General features: G+C 38.6%; 1 protein-coding gene across 3 annotated transcripts in view; it reads left to right on the plus strand.

The window, feature by feature from the left end:
- Positions 1–13,407, plus strand: part of LOC124774939 (obscurin) — a 694,794-nt gene that overhangs the window by 613,473 nt on the left and 67,914 nt on the right. For all 3 annotated transcript variants that reach the window (XM_047249630.1, XM_047249632.1, XM_047249631.1), the window contains 2 exons: positions 3,041–3,407; positions 13,055–13,282. In XM_047249630.1, coding sequence (XP_047105586.1) covers positions 3,041–3,407; positions 13,055–13,282 — 595 coding nt within the window. The remainder of the gene's footprint in view (positions 1–3,040; positions 3,408–13,054; positions 13,283–13,407) is intronic.

Consider the following 13,407-nt stretch of genomic DNA (forward strand, 5'->3'; position numbering starts at 1 on the left):
TCATCTGATATGTTGCTGTCACCATTGTGATTTCCAGAAAGAAATTATTTTTTCTTGTATTTTGAGTTAATGACTTATTTACCTGCAGAGATGATTTCTTTAAAGATAGATGATTCTGTTTGATATTTATATCTGAATCTGTCTGCACTGCTGCTGCATAATTCACTGTGGGCACCACAGAATTAAGTAGTTCTTATTGAGTGAATACTAAGCTTCCTATTTCAGTTATAGCACAGGCATTATAAACAACATGTTTCTGTCCTCACAGTTTTCTATAATCATCATTCTCAACATAATTACTGAGACTGATGTAATATTGCTTCCTCATCAGCAACTGAATATTTAAACATTTTGTAAGCAGCTTTTTACAAGCTATTGATCACCATTTATCATCTGCTTTTTCATCTCACTGAATATTTCTGTAACATAGCTACATAAATTGAAAATCATGATTATTACATTTATTTTGTTGTTTATCTGGATTATTTACAGTCACAGGAGGGTAATCTGATGACCATTGTGTTACTTGTGCATCTTTTGTCTTTATAGTCTCGAATACCAACACATTTTTGTAGACTGGTATTTAGAGAACTATTCTTAGAAGTGACAGGAGATGGGTAATAGTGGGAAGAATTAAACATAAATAACTAAGTGGTTTGCTATTGAACAAGAGTTCAGCCATGAACAACTGTAAAAGAAACATTAGTAAGAGTTCCACAGTCAGAGCCGTGTGGAAGTGAGGAATTATTCAGATTATGTTGAAGAAAATGCACTAGTGAAACAAAAAGCATAATTTTTTACACAGATTTATGTGGAAAGCAGAGACTGAAATAAGCTGGTGGAATATTGTGTTTTACTGTTTGCCATATTTCTTGATTCTTTGTGCTCACTAAAAAATTTAATATTTCCTTTATCTGCAATAGTTTGTCTTCATTGACAATATTTTCTTAAGGGGTAAGCACACATACAGAATAGTTTGTAATGAAAATGAAATACAGTTGAGAAATCTATACCATAAATTGTAGGGAAATAGAGTGGCTGTCCATTTCTTGCCTTCAGGAGGCAAAATTCCAAGAACTGACAATGAAAAAACACTGCTTTCGGAACTTACATGTTTCTTCTGTAGGGATGAAAGAGGGATTGGTTGGGGAAGGTTTGAAATGAGGGAAAGATCAATCAGATTCCAGGTTGCAAGGGTAAGGAGAACCAACTTCCAGCAGAAATTCTTTGCACTGCACTAAAAGAATCTTGATCATTGGTTGGTAATCAGATTCAATAGACGATGTGAAAATTTTATGATCTGTCGCCGTTGGCATTCACTACTTGTGGGTGATTCCATTACAGCTGCATGATTTTCACGTGTTGTATCTGATTCAAATTGTGGCGGCAGTGCTCTCTTTCACAATAATTCTGCAATCCTAGTCAGTAATATCCTGCTGATGGAGGGTTATCTCATGTTGCTGACATGTTTCCCAGCTCATTGGACATGCTCTCTTCAGCTAGGAAACTGTACTAATGTTGCACTGTGATATACTTCACAGATCTCTCAGAACTGTCTTTTGAAATCAAAAAATGAAAAATCCAGGATGGAATGTAACAATATTATGAAAAGGAAAGTTACCACTCACCATATTGCAGAGATGCTGAGTCGCAGATAGGCACAACAAAAAGAGAAGTGTCCTGCACACTATCCTTCCTACCCCTCCCACAGTGATATTCCACTGTCCACTGAACCTACACAATATACTCATTCATCCCTACACATACCCTGCTCCCAACCCCTTACCTCATGGCTCATACTCCCATAACAGACGTAGATGCAAGGCCTGTCCCATACATCCTTCCACCACCACCTACTCCAGTCCGATTGCAAAAATTACCTATCCCAACAGAGGCAGGCTACCTTTGAAATGAGTCATGTGATCTACAAGCTAATCTGCAACCACTGCGCTGCATTCTATGTGGGCATGACAATCAACAAGTTGTCTGTCCGCATGAATGGTCACCAACAAACAGTGGCCAAGAATCAAGTGGACCACCTGGTTGCTGAGCACACTGACAAACATGACATCCTTCATTTCAATGACTGCTTCATAGCCTGTGCCATATGGATGCTTCCCACCAACACCAGGTTTTCCGAACTGTGAAGGCGGGAACTTTCCCTGCAATATATCCTACATTCCGATAACCATCCTGGCCTCAACCTTCATAAGTCATTGCCCTCACCCATCCAGTCTCCCTGTTTCCATTCCAGCACTATACAGTCCTCATTCTACCATCGCACCTAATGTTTTTACTCTTCTCCTTTTCTGAACCCCCGCCCCCCTCAAAAAAAAAAAGATCTGTCCCCTGCACTCGGTCTATCCTCCAGACTGCACATAGCTGTCCTACCCTCTCTCCACCTCATCCCTGTGCACTCCCTAGCAGCACTGCACTGCCCACCACCCCTACCCTACTATCCTCCAGTTCCCTGCCCCAGCCTCTCTTTAACCCCTCCCAGTCACCTCTCCCATCATCCACTGGTGCTGCTGCTCGCAGTGTGGCTACAGTTGTCTGAGTCTGCAGTCATGCATGTGTGATGTGTGTGTGTGTCATCTATTTTTGACAAACGCCTTACGGCCCGAAAGCCTTCCTTGTGGAAAACTGTCTTTTGTTCTTATGATCTCTAACTGCTTGAGTTATGTGTGTCTGATAATTTGTGAGAGCAGCATCCAACTTTTGGAGATAATATTTTTATAATTTCAGTTACATCATAATAAAATAATTACTGGAAATTATTGCTGAATATTCACACACAATTTATTTTTGAACCAAAATATAAAAGTTCTTATGCCCCCCATTTATTGTGACATTTGCAAGCTGAACAGGGATTCACACAGCTGGTTATTATAGTTATGTTACATAAGTATTCTGTTATACTGCTGTAGTAATATTATACAAAATGTTATGCAGTGTATGTCACCAGTATATGAAAAGCTAATAAATGTAAGATCTACTTTTTCTTTCTTTTTTCTGCAATAGTTGTTTCTTTCAATTCCAGGAATGCCAGAATTTGTTGCACCAGAGGTTGTGAATGGTGATGGTGTCAGTACTAGTGCTGATATGTGGTCTGTTGGTATTATCACATACATTCTGCTTTCTGGAATATCTCCATTCAGAGGTGTTAATGATCGGGAGACTCTGACACGTATAAAAGAAGGAAAATGGGAATTTATTGAAGAGTGGTTTTCCAAGTTATCCATGGAAGCTAGAGATTTCATCAGCAAGCTGCTAGTTTATCAAGCTGATGGGAGAATGGACGTCAAAGCTGCTCTCAAGCATCCATGGCTTTTGCGTGCTGATAAAATGCCAGCAGATGAATATCAGATAACAACAGACCGTCTCAAAATATATTATGACAGCTACAGGTAGACTTTACAACCTACTTCGTAATTTTTAATTGATTACTAATGACAAATTTAACCATCAGTGTTAAAACTGAAGTATCTGGAGTAGGGCAGAAACACAAAAGGAAAGACAGCAAAATGCAAAATAGAAAGAGAGGAAAAGATTAAGAAAATGGGGATAACTGGTGAAAAGAATTAAAGTCAGTCACAAACACAAAAACTATGTATACTAGGACTGAAGTAGCTACATATGTAACTTATAAGTTTCCCATAACACAGTAATAATAATGAATTGCAGATAGTAAAAAACAAAAAAGTAACTGGATATAAATCAGAAAGACATTTGAAAACAGCATTTTGGTGGATGCATGCAAAGAAATGACAAAATAATAATAGATTAAGACCTCACCCCACATCTCTCCTCGTCCTCCTCCTCCTCCTCCTCCTCCCACCTCCCTCCATTTGCGCATATGATAGAGACTGATTCTTATAGGGTGTCCAGAATTAAAATCCAGTTGCAAAACACTGTAGAAAGAGAACCACTGCTCAGAATGGTGTCAAAATTGAACAGCATGTTATTGACTCGGTGGGAAATGTCATGAAAAAAAAAAAAAAAAAAAAAAAAAAAAAAATCCAGTAGATGGCATTGTAACGTAAATGGGCTTGCCACAAATGACAGCTGAATTGCGATACTGTGACTATGATTTGAGTTGCACATTACACCATCTGTACCATTCAATGAGCATAACTGCACAATTTTGGAAGTCAACCATTGTGGCACTGTTAGTTAGGTAAACCCACTCACACTTGATGGGAAAAATCTTTTTTTAATTGTCCTGAGGCCAGAAACAACATAAAAAGCAATTGTCCTCAAACCAAAAACAGCATAAAAAATAAAATTGGTTTTTTATTGTCCTGGGGCCAAAAACCACATAAAAAGTAAAATGAGATCAGTTTCTAATTGTGATGGTTCTAGTACAAGACATGTTCAATGTGCTGTCCGTCATTTTCTGGCGCAAGTTGAAATTGAGAAACAGCACGTGCCTCGCAATCACGTTCAGAATGTGTTGATTCAATTCACTAAACACAACATCTCTCAGATAATGCCACATCCAGAAGCCACACAGATTAAGATCAGGTGATCTGGACAGCCAGGCTGCAGGGAAATGACAGCTAATCAGTCTGGCATTTCTACCTCTGCAGTAGCTGCTTCACTGGCTGTGCAATGTGTGGAGGAGCATTAAACTGATCTTACACACACATCCAACATGCACATTACTGTCTCTGATCACTGCACCTGAGTTATAACTGTGCCTAATAGGAGCAGCAGGTTGGTAGTTGTGGTAACGAGGAGGTATGGGAAGTGATGCATGGAGGGGGATGGGGTGGAGCAAATAGTAGAGTGGAGTGGGAAATACAACAGTGCCACCTGCAGGCTCGGTTAGCCTCTGCATTTATGTTTGAGCATGTCTTTGTGTTTGTGTTTCTGTATTCCTGTGCAACATCTGTAGCTCCTAAAGAACCTTGTTGCTATAACATATATTCAGGCTTTGTTAGCATCTACATTTATGTTCGCACACATATTTGTGTTGGTGTTTCTGTATTCCTGTGCAACATCTGTAGCTCTTAAAGAACCTTGTTCCTGTAACATATATTCAGTCATTTGGTTGTTCCACTTGCCTAAAACCCCTTTCAAGCAACTCTTAACAATTCCTATCCACCAAGCCACTTACTTGATTGAAGCACTCATCCATTTTAATACTTAAAACTTTGCTCACTTAAGCCTTCAGTTCCTGAATTTGACCTGCGTTTGCATTATATCAAACAGTTTTTGTTTTCAGTTTTAAATATGAGAAACCTGCTCTAATAAACTCATTGAATTACTCAAAAAGCAATGTGCCTCAACAAAAATAATAGAAGAGTTATGTCTTGCCATTCAAAAATGAAAGTAGGGTGTTCTCTAAAATCAGATAAGTTAAGAATATTCCACTGTTCCAACATTCCTTTCAAAAATCACAAGTCATTGTTCCACGATTCATTTACTGAATATTTCAGGTTGTATGTAGATTTTGCTTCACATTAGACATTCATAAATAAATTTATATCACTAATAATTGTGTCCATAATTGGCAATGTCAGTTGAATTGAAACTTGTGGTTAACACTCATACGCAACCATTTAACTACTGCTGGTCTTGGTTCAAGATACCAATTAAAAGATGTTCATGTGGTCCCTCTTCTGTGAATTGCAAGCCCCACATACCTGCATTGCTGTGTAACAGGGCTGGAATAACCCAAGTGGAATGAATGTTTGTAGCCCCATGGTGCAGCAGCTGATCAAAATTTATTCTGTATGGGTGACACCAAAAACCTAAGACACATTAAACATTTTCAAAAAAGATAGTTCCACTTCTGGGTAGACCATGTTTAGGCTAACATTCTTACAGTGTACCATAATGGAAAACTGGTGAAATTTAAGTTTTTATTGGACATTTTGTTTTTACCTTTTGCAACTTGAACAATCTCAACTAACATTTTATGTTTTAATGTTCTCCCTGTCAAAATTTTTGATTCACAATCTAACATAATCTTCCCCAGTTCAGACAGCTGTAGGATGCAAACTCATGTCGTGTGCCAACTAACCAGCTTTGAAACTTGCTGATAGTGGCTCATCATACTCAATGCCTGCTTATACAGAACCTTGAAACAAATCCCCAACTTCTGAAAATTTTTAAGAAAAATCGCAAAGAATCCCCTGTGACAGTCAAAATAAACTGTCACCCAAGTAATCATGGCATTTTGATCATGCACGCACATATATGTCCCCATTATAGTATTTTGTTGTTGTTGTTGTGGTCATCAGTCCTGAGACTGGTTTGATGCAGCTCTCCATGCTACTCTGTCCTGTGCAAGCTTCTTCATCTCCCAGTACCTACTGCAACCTACATTCTTCTGAATCTGTTAAGTGTATTCATCTCTTGGTCTCCCTCTATGATTTTTACCCTCCATGCTGCCCTCCAATACTAAATTGCGATCCCTTGATGCCTCAGAACATGTCCTACCAACCAATCCCTTCTTCTAGTCAAGTTGTGCCACAAATTTCTCTTCTCCCCAATCCTATTCAATACCTCCTCATTAGTTATATGATCTACCCATCTAATCTTCAGCATTCTTCTGTTCCATACATGGCTACGCTCCATACAAATACTTTCAAAAACGACTTAATGACACTTAAATCTATACTCGGTGTTAACAAATTTTTCTTCTTCAGAAACGCTTTCCTTGCCATTGCCAGTCTACGTTTGATATCCTCTCTACTTCGACCATCATCAGTTATTTTGCTCCCCAAATAGCAAAACTCCTTTGCTACTTTAAGTGTCTCATTTCCTAATCTAATCCCCTCAGCGTCACCTGATTTAATTTGACTACATTCCATTATCCTTGTTTTGCTTTTTTTGATGTTCATCTTTTATCGTCCCTTCAAGACACTGTACATTCCATTCAACTGCTCTTCCAAGTCCTTTGCTGTCTCTGACAGAATTACAATGTCATCGGCCAACCTCAAAGTTTTTATTTCTTCTCCATGGATTTTAATACCTACTCTGAATTTTTCTTTTGTTTCCTTCACTGCTTGCTCAATATACAGATTGAATAGCATCGGGGATACACTACAACCTTGTATCACTCCCTTCCCAACAACTGCTTCCCTTTCATGCCCCTCAACTCTTATAACTGCCATCTGGTTTCTGTACAAATTGTAAATAGCCTTTCGCTCCTTGAATTTGAAAGAGAGTATTCCAGTCAACATTGTCAAAAGCTTTCTCTAAGTCTACAAATGCTAGAAACGTAGGTTTGCCCTCCCTTAATCTAGCTTCTAAGATAAGTCGTAGGGTCAGTATTGCCTCACGTGTTCCAACATTTCTACGGAATCCAAACTGATCTTCGCCGAGGTTGGCTTCCACAAGTTTTTCCATTTGTCTGTAAAGAATTCGCGCTAGTATTTTGCACCTGTGACTTATTAAACTGATAGTTCAGTAATTTTCACATCTGTCAACACCTGCTTTCTTTGGGATTGGAATTAGTATATTCTTCTTGAAGTCTGAGGGTATTTCGCCTGTTTCATACATCTTGCTCACCAGATGGTAGAGTTTTGTCAGGACTGGCTCTCCCAAGGCTGTCAGTAGTTCCAATGGAATGTTGTCTACTCCGGGGGCCTTGTTTCAACTCAGGTCCTTCAGTGCTCTGTCAAACTCTTCACGCAGTATCGGATCTCCCATTTCATCTTCATCTACATCCTCTTCCATTTCCATAATATTGTCCTCAAGGACATCGCCCTTGTATAGACCCTCTATAGACTCCTTCCACCTTTCTGCTTTCCCTTCTTTGCTTAGAACTGGGTTTCCATCTGAGCTCTTGATGTTCATACAAGTAGTTCTCTTATCTCCACAGGTCTCTTTAATTTTCCTGTAGTCAGTATCTATCTTACACCTAGTGAGGTAAGCCTCTACATCCTTACATTTGTCCTCTAGCCATCCCTGCTTAGCCTTTTTGCACTCCCTGTCGATCTCATTTTTGAGATGTTTGTATTCCTTTTTGCCTGCTTCATTTACTGCATTTTTATATTTTCTCCTTTCATCAATTATATTCAATATTTCTTCTGTTACCCAAGGATTTCTACTAGCCCTCGTCTTTTTACCTACTAGATCCTCTGCTGCCTTCACTACTTCATCTCTCAAAGCTACCCATTCTTCTTCTACTGTATTTCTTTCCCCCATTCCTGTCAATTGTTCCCTTATGCTCTCCCTGAAACTCTGTACAACCTCTGGTTTAGTCAGTTTATCCAGGTCCCATCTCCTTAAATTCCCACCTTTTTGCAGTTTCTTCAGTTTTAACCTACAGTTCATAACCCATAGATTGTGGTCAGAGTCTACATCTGTTCCTGGAAATGTCTTACAATTTAAAACCTGGTTCCTGAATCTCTGTCTTACCATTATATAATCTATCTGAAACCTGTCAGTATCTCCAGGCTTATTCCATGTATACAACCTTCTTTTATGAGTCTTGAACCAAGTGTTAGCTATGATTAAGTTGTGCTCTGTGCAAAATTCTATCAGGCGGCTTCCTCTTTCATTTCTTAGCCTCAATCCATATTCACCTACTATGTTTCCTTCTCTCCCTTTTGCTACTACCGAATTCCAGTCACCCATGACTATTAAATTTTCGTCTCCTTTCACTATCTGAATAATTTCTTTTATTTCATCATACATTTCTTCAATTTCATTGTCATCTGCAGAGCTAGTTGACATATAAACTTGTACTACTGTAGTAGGTGTGGGCTTCGTGTCTATCTTGGCCACAATAATGTGTTCACTATGCTGTTTGTAGTAGCTTACCCGCACTCCTATTTTTTATTCATTATTAAACCTACTCCTGCATTACCCCTATTTGATTTTATATTTATAACCCTGTATTCGACTGACCAAAAGTCTTGTTCCTCCTGCCACTGAACTTCACTAGTTCCCACTATATCTAACTTTAACCTATCCATTTCCCTTTTTTAAATTTTCTAACCTATCTGCTCGATTTAGGGATCTGAAATTCCACGCTCCGATCCGTAGAACGCCAGTCTCCTGATAACGACATCCTTCTGAGTAGTCCCCGCCTGGAGATCCGAATGGGGGACTATTTTACCTCCAGAATATTTTACCCAAGAGGACGCCATCATCATTTAACCATACAGTAAAGCTGCATGCCCTAGGGAAAAATGACAGCTGTAGTTTCCCCTTGCTTTCAGCCGTTCGCAGTACCAGCACAGCATGGCCGATTTGGTTAGTGTTACAAGGCCAGATCAGTCAATCATCCAGACTGTTGCGCCTGCAACTACTGAAAAGGCTGCTGCCCCTCTTCAGGAACCACACGTTTGTCTGGCCTCTCAACAGATACCCCTCTGTTGTGCTTGCACCTACGGTACGGCTATCTGTATCGCTGAGGCATGCAAGCCTCCTCACCAACGGCAAGGTCCATGGTTCTTTTGGGGGAGGGGGGGGGGGGGGGTTACAGTATTTTATAACAACAAAAGTAAACAATTTTTGACAAAGTAATGTAATTGGATAGACAAGAAAATCTATTCACCAACCAGTGGCTACGTGGTGAGTAGATTTTTTATTTAAGCAATTAAATTAAATTACAGTATTTTGTAATTTATCATATACTGAAGACATTATCTATAGTGATTATTATGAAAAGGATAGTTGCTACCCACCATATAGTGGAGATGCTGAGTTGCAGGTAGGCACAACAAAAAGACTGTCAGAAAGTGAACTTCAAGGATTACATCATTTCTTTGAACTATGATTCCGTTTACAGATGTTTCCATACTTTCTTTTAGGTTTTTCTGATTTCCAACATACCATTTACGTAATTTCAAACTTTTGAAAATGACAATATACTATGTTTGTGTTGTTTTTTCCTTTAAATTTCTTTCATAGTTTTGCTGAAAGCACAGGAAACACACAGTATGAAACCTTTGCTTCTTTAAAAAAAATGACAAGAACAGAATGCATAAATTTCTACTTGCCATACAGAGGAGGCATTTAGTCGCAGGCAAGCCAGTGAAGAAGAATGCTGTCATTCTTTTTCATTATGCCTGTGTGTGGCTGAGCACTTCCTCTAAGTGATGAACAGCAGTCTCTCATTTCCATATTGTTATTCTTCCATCCTGTACTTTCCACTGTTTGGCATCTTAGTTTCCTGTATCCCATTTTTGCATCTCCTTCTCAGCGGTTCTGAATACTGCATCACTGCCCCCATCACATGAAGTAACAGAAAAATTAACAGACTCCTTTATTTATTCCACTGAGGTTGCTGATTCATTGCATAATGGTGTGGAGGAAGCTGCATGTGATGCTTCTACCACTTAGCCTCTCTCCTTTCTGCTTTGTTGCTCTATCTTACATAGTTCCATGCAATTAAAAGTGTTGTCCTCCTTTCTCATCATTTTCCTACATGCTAGAGTGTCAACATGTGTGTCTCATTTGAGATTGCTTTGAATTGTTAAATCTAGGAATTTTACTTTAAACTCTGTTTTTGCTAATTCATTGCCAATGTATAGTTTACTTTCATCATTAAAACTACTATTGTTAAACTCCATAAGACATATTCTACTGATGCTTACATTTAACTGGCTTTCATTAAAGTATTGAACAGTTTCACTTGTTGCGTTATTACAATGGGTCTCTAGTTCATTAAATGATTCCATTTTACACACAATGGACATATCATCTGCATACAGAACTAATTTGGAACTTTGAGTGCATCATTTTATGTCATTTACAGAAATCAAAAAGAAAAGAGGACCCAATGCCAAGCCCTGGGGTACTCCGTATTTTATATAAGTGATCTTGGATTTGTGAAAACCATTTTCAGTTTTAAGCAGTGCAAACTGTCTTTGGTTACTCATGTAAGACTTGGTCATGATCAGCGCTTCTGATGCCAATGTGTCATAGCTTATATAATAAGATAGTAGCATTTGCACAGTCAAAAGCTTTCTTGAGGTCGAGGTTGCTTGTTCTTGATGCCACTTATTATCTCTTCAATTAACTGAACAGCTGCTATGCTAGTTGAGTTACATTTTAAGAATCCATTTTGATTTTCAAACATTACATTATGCTTATTGAGAAAGGTTATAATTCTATTATACATGACTTTTTCAACTATTTTGAAAAAGACAGGATTTATTGAGCTTGGTCTGTAGTTTTCAATTTTGTATTTGTCACCTCTTTTAAAGATCAACGTTACCTGAGCTATTTTTAGTCCTCCTGGAAAGGTGCCTGAGTCTATTATATTATTTACTGTTACAGGCAAAGGTGCATAGACATTTTGTCTACACACTTTTAATACTTTAGTACTGAGGCCATCATGCCCTGCAGAACTGGAAGAGTTTAAAGAGCTAATTATGTTTATTATTTCTTTGCAGTTTGTGGGGGCTGGATACATGCTATGCCCAGATAGATTGCCTTTAAAATTATACTGTATGTTATTGTGTTTGTCATTGATAGCTTCCCCTACTGAGGAAAAATATTAATTGAAAATATTTGAAACTTCAAGTTGGTCTTTTATGAACATCCCACTATGTCAGTAGTAATGTCCATACACGATTTGTCTCTGCATGTTCTAAAACTGTTTATCACTCCCCATACACCAGATGTAACATTGTGTGAAGCCTGAAGCTTTTCGCAACATAGTTGCTCCTGATCTGTATCAATAAATCTTGATAGTATTCTTGATAAATTTTGAAGGCCTTCTTTAGCTTGAAGTTTTCTCTATTACTTAACATTGCACTAAGGTGTAGTTTTAATTTTTCCCGTGATTCTGCGACCCCATTATTTACCCAGATGCTTTTGTTTAAATTTTTTTATTTGTTTAACTTTTGTGGCTCCAACTGGGTATGTGGCATCACAAGAGTAGTTGGAAGTCAGCAGCAAAACTATCATAAGAAAAGCTGTCATTCTCAAACCATGGTATGTATGTTCACATGCAGTTCAGTCTGTCGATATCATCATTATACATAGTTCTTTCGCTTACAAATAGTTGCAGTCTCAGGCAACTAATTTTCACGAAGGCCATCCTGGCTGAAAGCTGTATTTGTGACAGTCTTTTTGTTGTGCCTATCTGCAATTCAGCATCTCCGCTATATGGTGAGCAGCTACTTTCCTTTTCACAAGATTAAGTATTTCTATACCTGTTGGCCCATGTGGTGCAACAATAAAGTACATGCCTGGAAACAGAGGTTGTAAGATCAAACCTCAGTTGGACTGCGGTTTTTTCAGTCTTTGTTCTAACCTTGCCTTCGTCTCTGAACAATGTGAGGAGCTGCCATAAACAACACATGGTTCAGATTTCATGCTAAAGTGTAGGTCCATTTTCCCCATTTGGATAATTGGGGTAAGTTGGGGGGAGGGGACAGGTCAAAAAGTGACATCCAGTAAAAAGACTTTCACTATGTCATTGAGTCACATAAAATTATTATTAATTTCTGTGTATGTACTTAAGTTTCTAGGGAGCACACAAAGCACAAGTCCTACTCACACTTGCCTGATTTTTGCCATTCATCTCTGTTAGCCCACCTGCCTTTGTTATAATTGCAGGAATTGCTTTTATGCAGTTTTCTCCTCTGTTATGTATATCTGTCATTAATTTTTATTTTCTATCCCACTAAAATTCTGCTTCTGTGATACCAATACAAAATTCATAATCATAAATGACACAGTATTCATAAACGGGAAACTGCCCTTATAATCATCAGTACAATGTTTGTCATTTTAAGTAAATTGTCTATATGTAAAGTAATTTTTTCTGTAATTATATTGCAAGGTGTGTGGACAAAGTGTCAAGGATTTTCAGAACTTTCCTTCTCACCCTGCCTGGTAAGTCTCCCCTGATGCGACGTTGGGGTTGATTTTTCCCGTGATCCTCCCCATTTCCTAAATCTGACCAGTACTTTCCCCTCATCCCTCTTCCTTCCCCTTCAATTCTTACGTCACAAAATGAGCCACAAGCACTGAAATCTTGCATGTTTTCTTAACTTTTGTATGTGTTTTCTGCCACTGCCACTTGGTGAGTAATTTTTTATCAGTCCAATTGTATCATAAAATACGGTTGGTGTTTCAGGGATTGGTACAACAATGCTTCTTGCCGTACTTGGTACCGGCGCAAACCTTTGGCTGGTGCTTTCTCACATCCATCACGTATGGTGTATCCTCCAGGGCACATATACACACCAGAACCAACCCCAGAACCGCAGCGTAGAGAATCCAAGGAGCGCCGAACGTGGGAAGACCATGTACCGTCAAGAGAGCCAATTGATTATGAGATTGGAATGCCCAAGTCAGAGAGTCAGTAAGTATGAGGGCGACAATATTTTTATGTCTGTTCTTCAGAATTGATTTTAATGCTCTTCGTGGAGCTTTGTTGTATCTAAATGGCCTGGTATCACAAAAAGATGAGTTGCCTTGATGATATAT

Source organism: Schistocerca piceifrons, chromosome 2 (genome assembly GCF_021461385.2).
Source record: "Schistocerca piceifrons isolate TAMUIC-IGC-003096 chromosome 2, iqSchPice1.1, whole genome shotgun sequence".
Lineage (NCBI taxonomy): Eukaryota > Metazoa > Arthropoda > Insecta > Orthoptera > Acrididae > Schistocerca > Schistocerca piceifrons.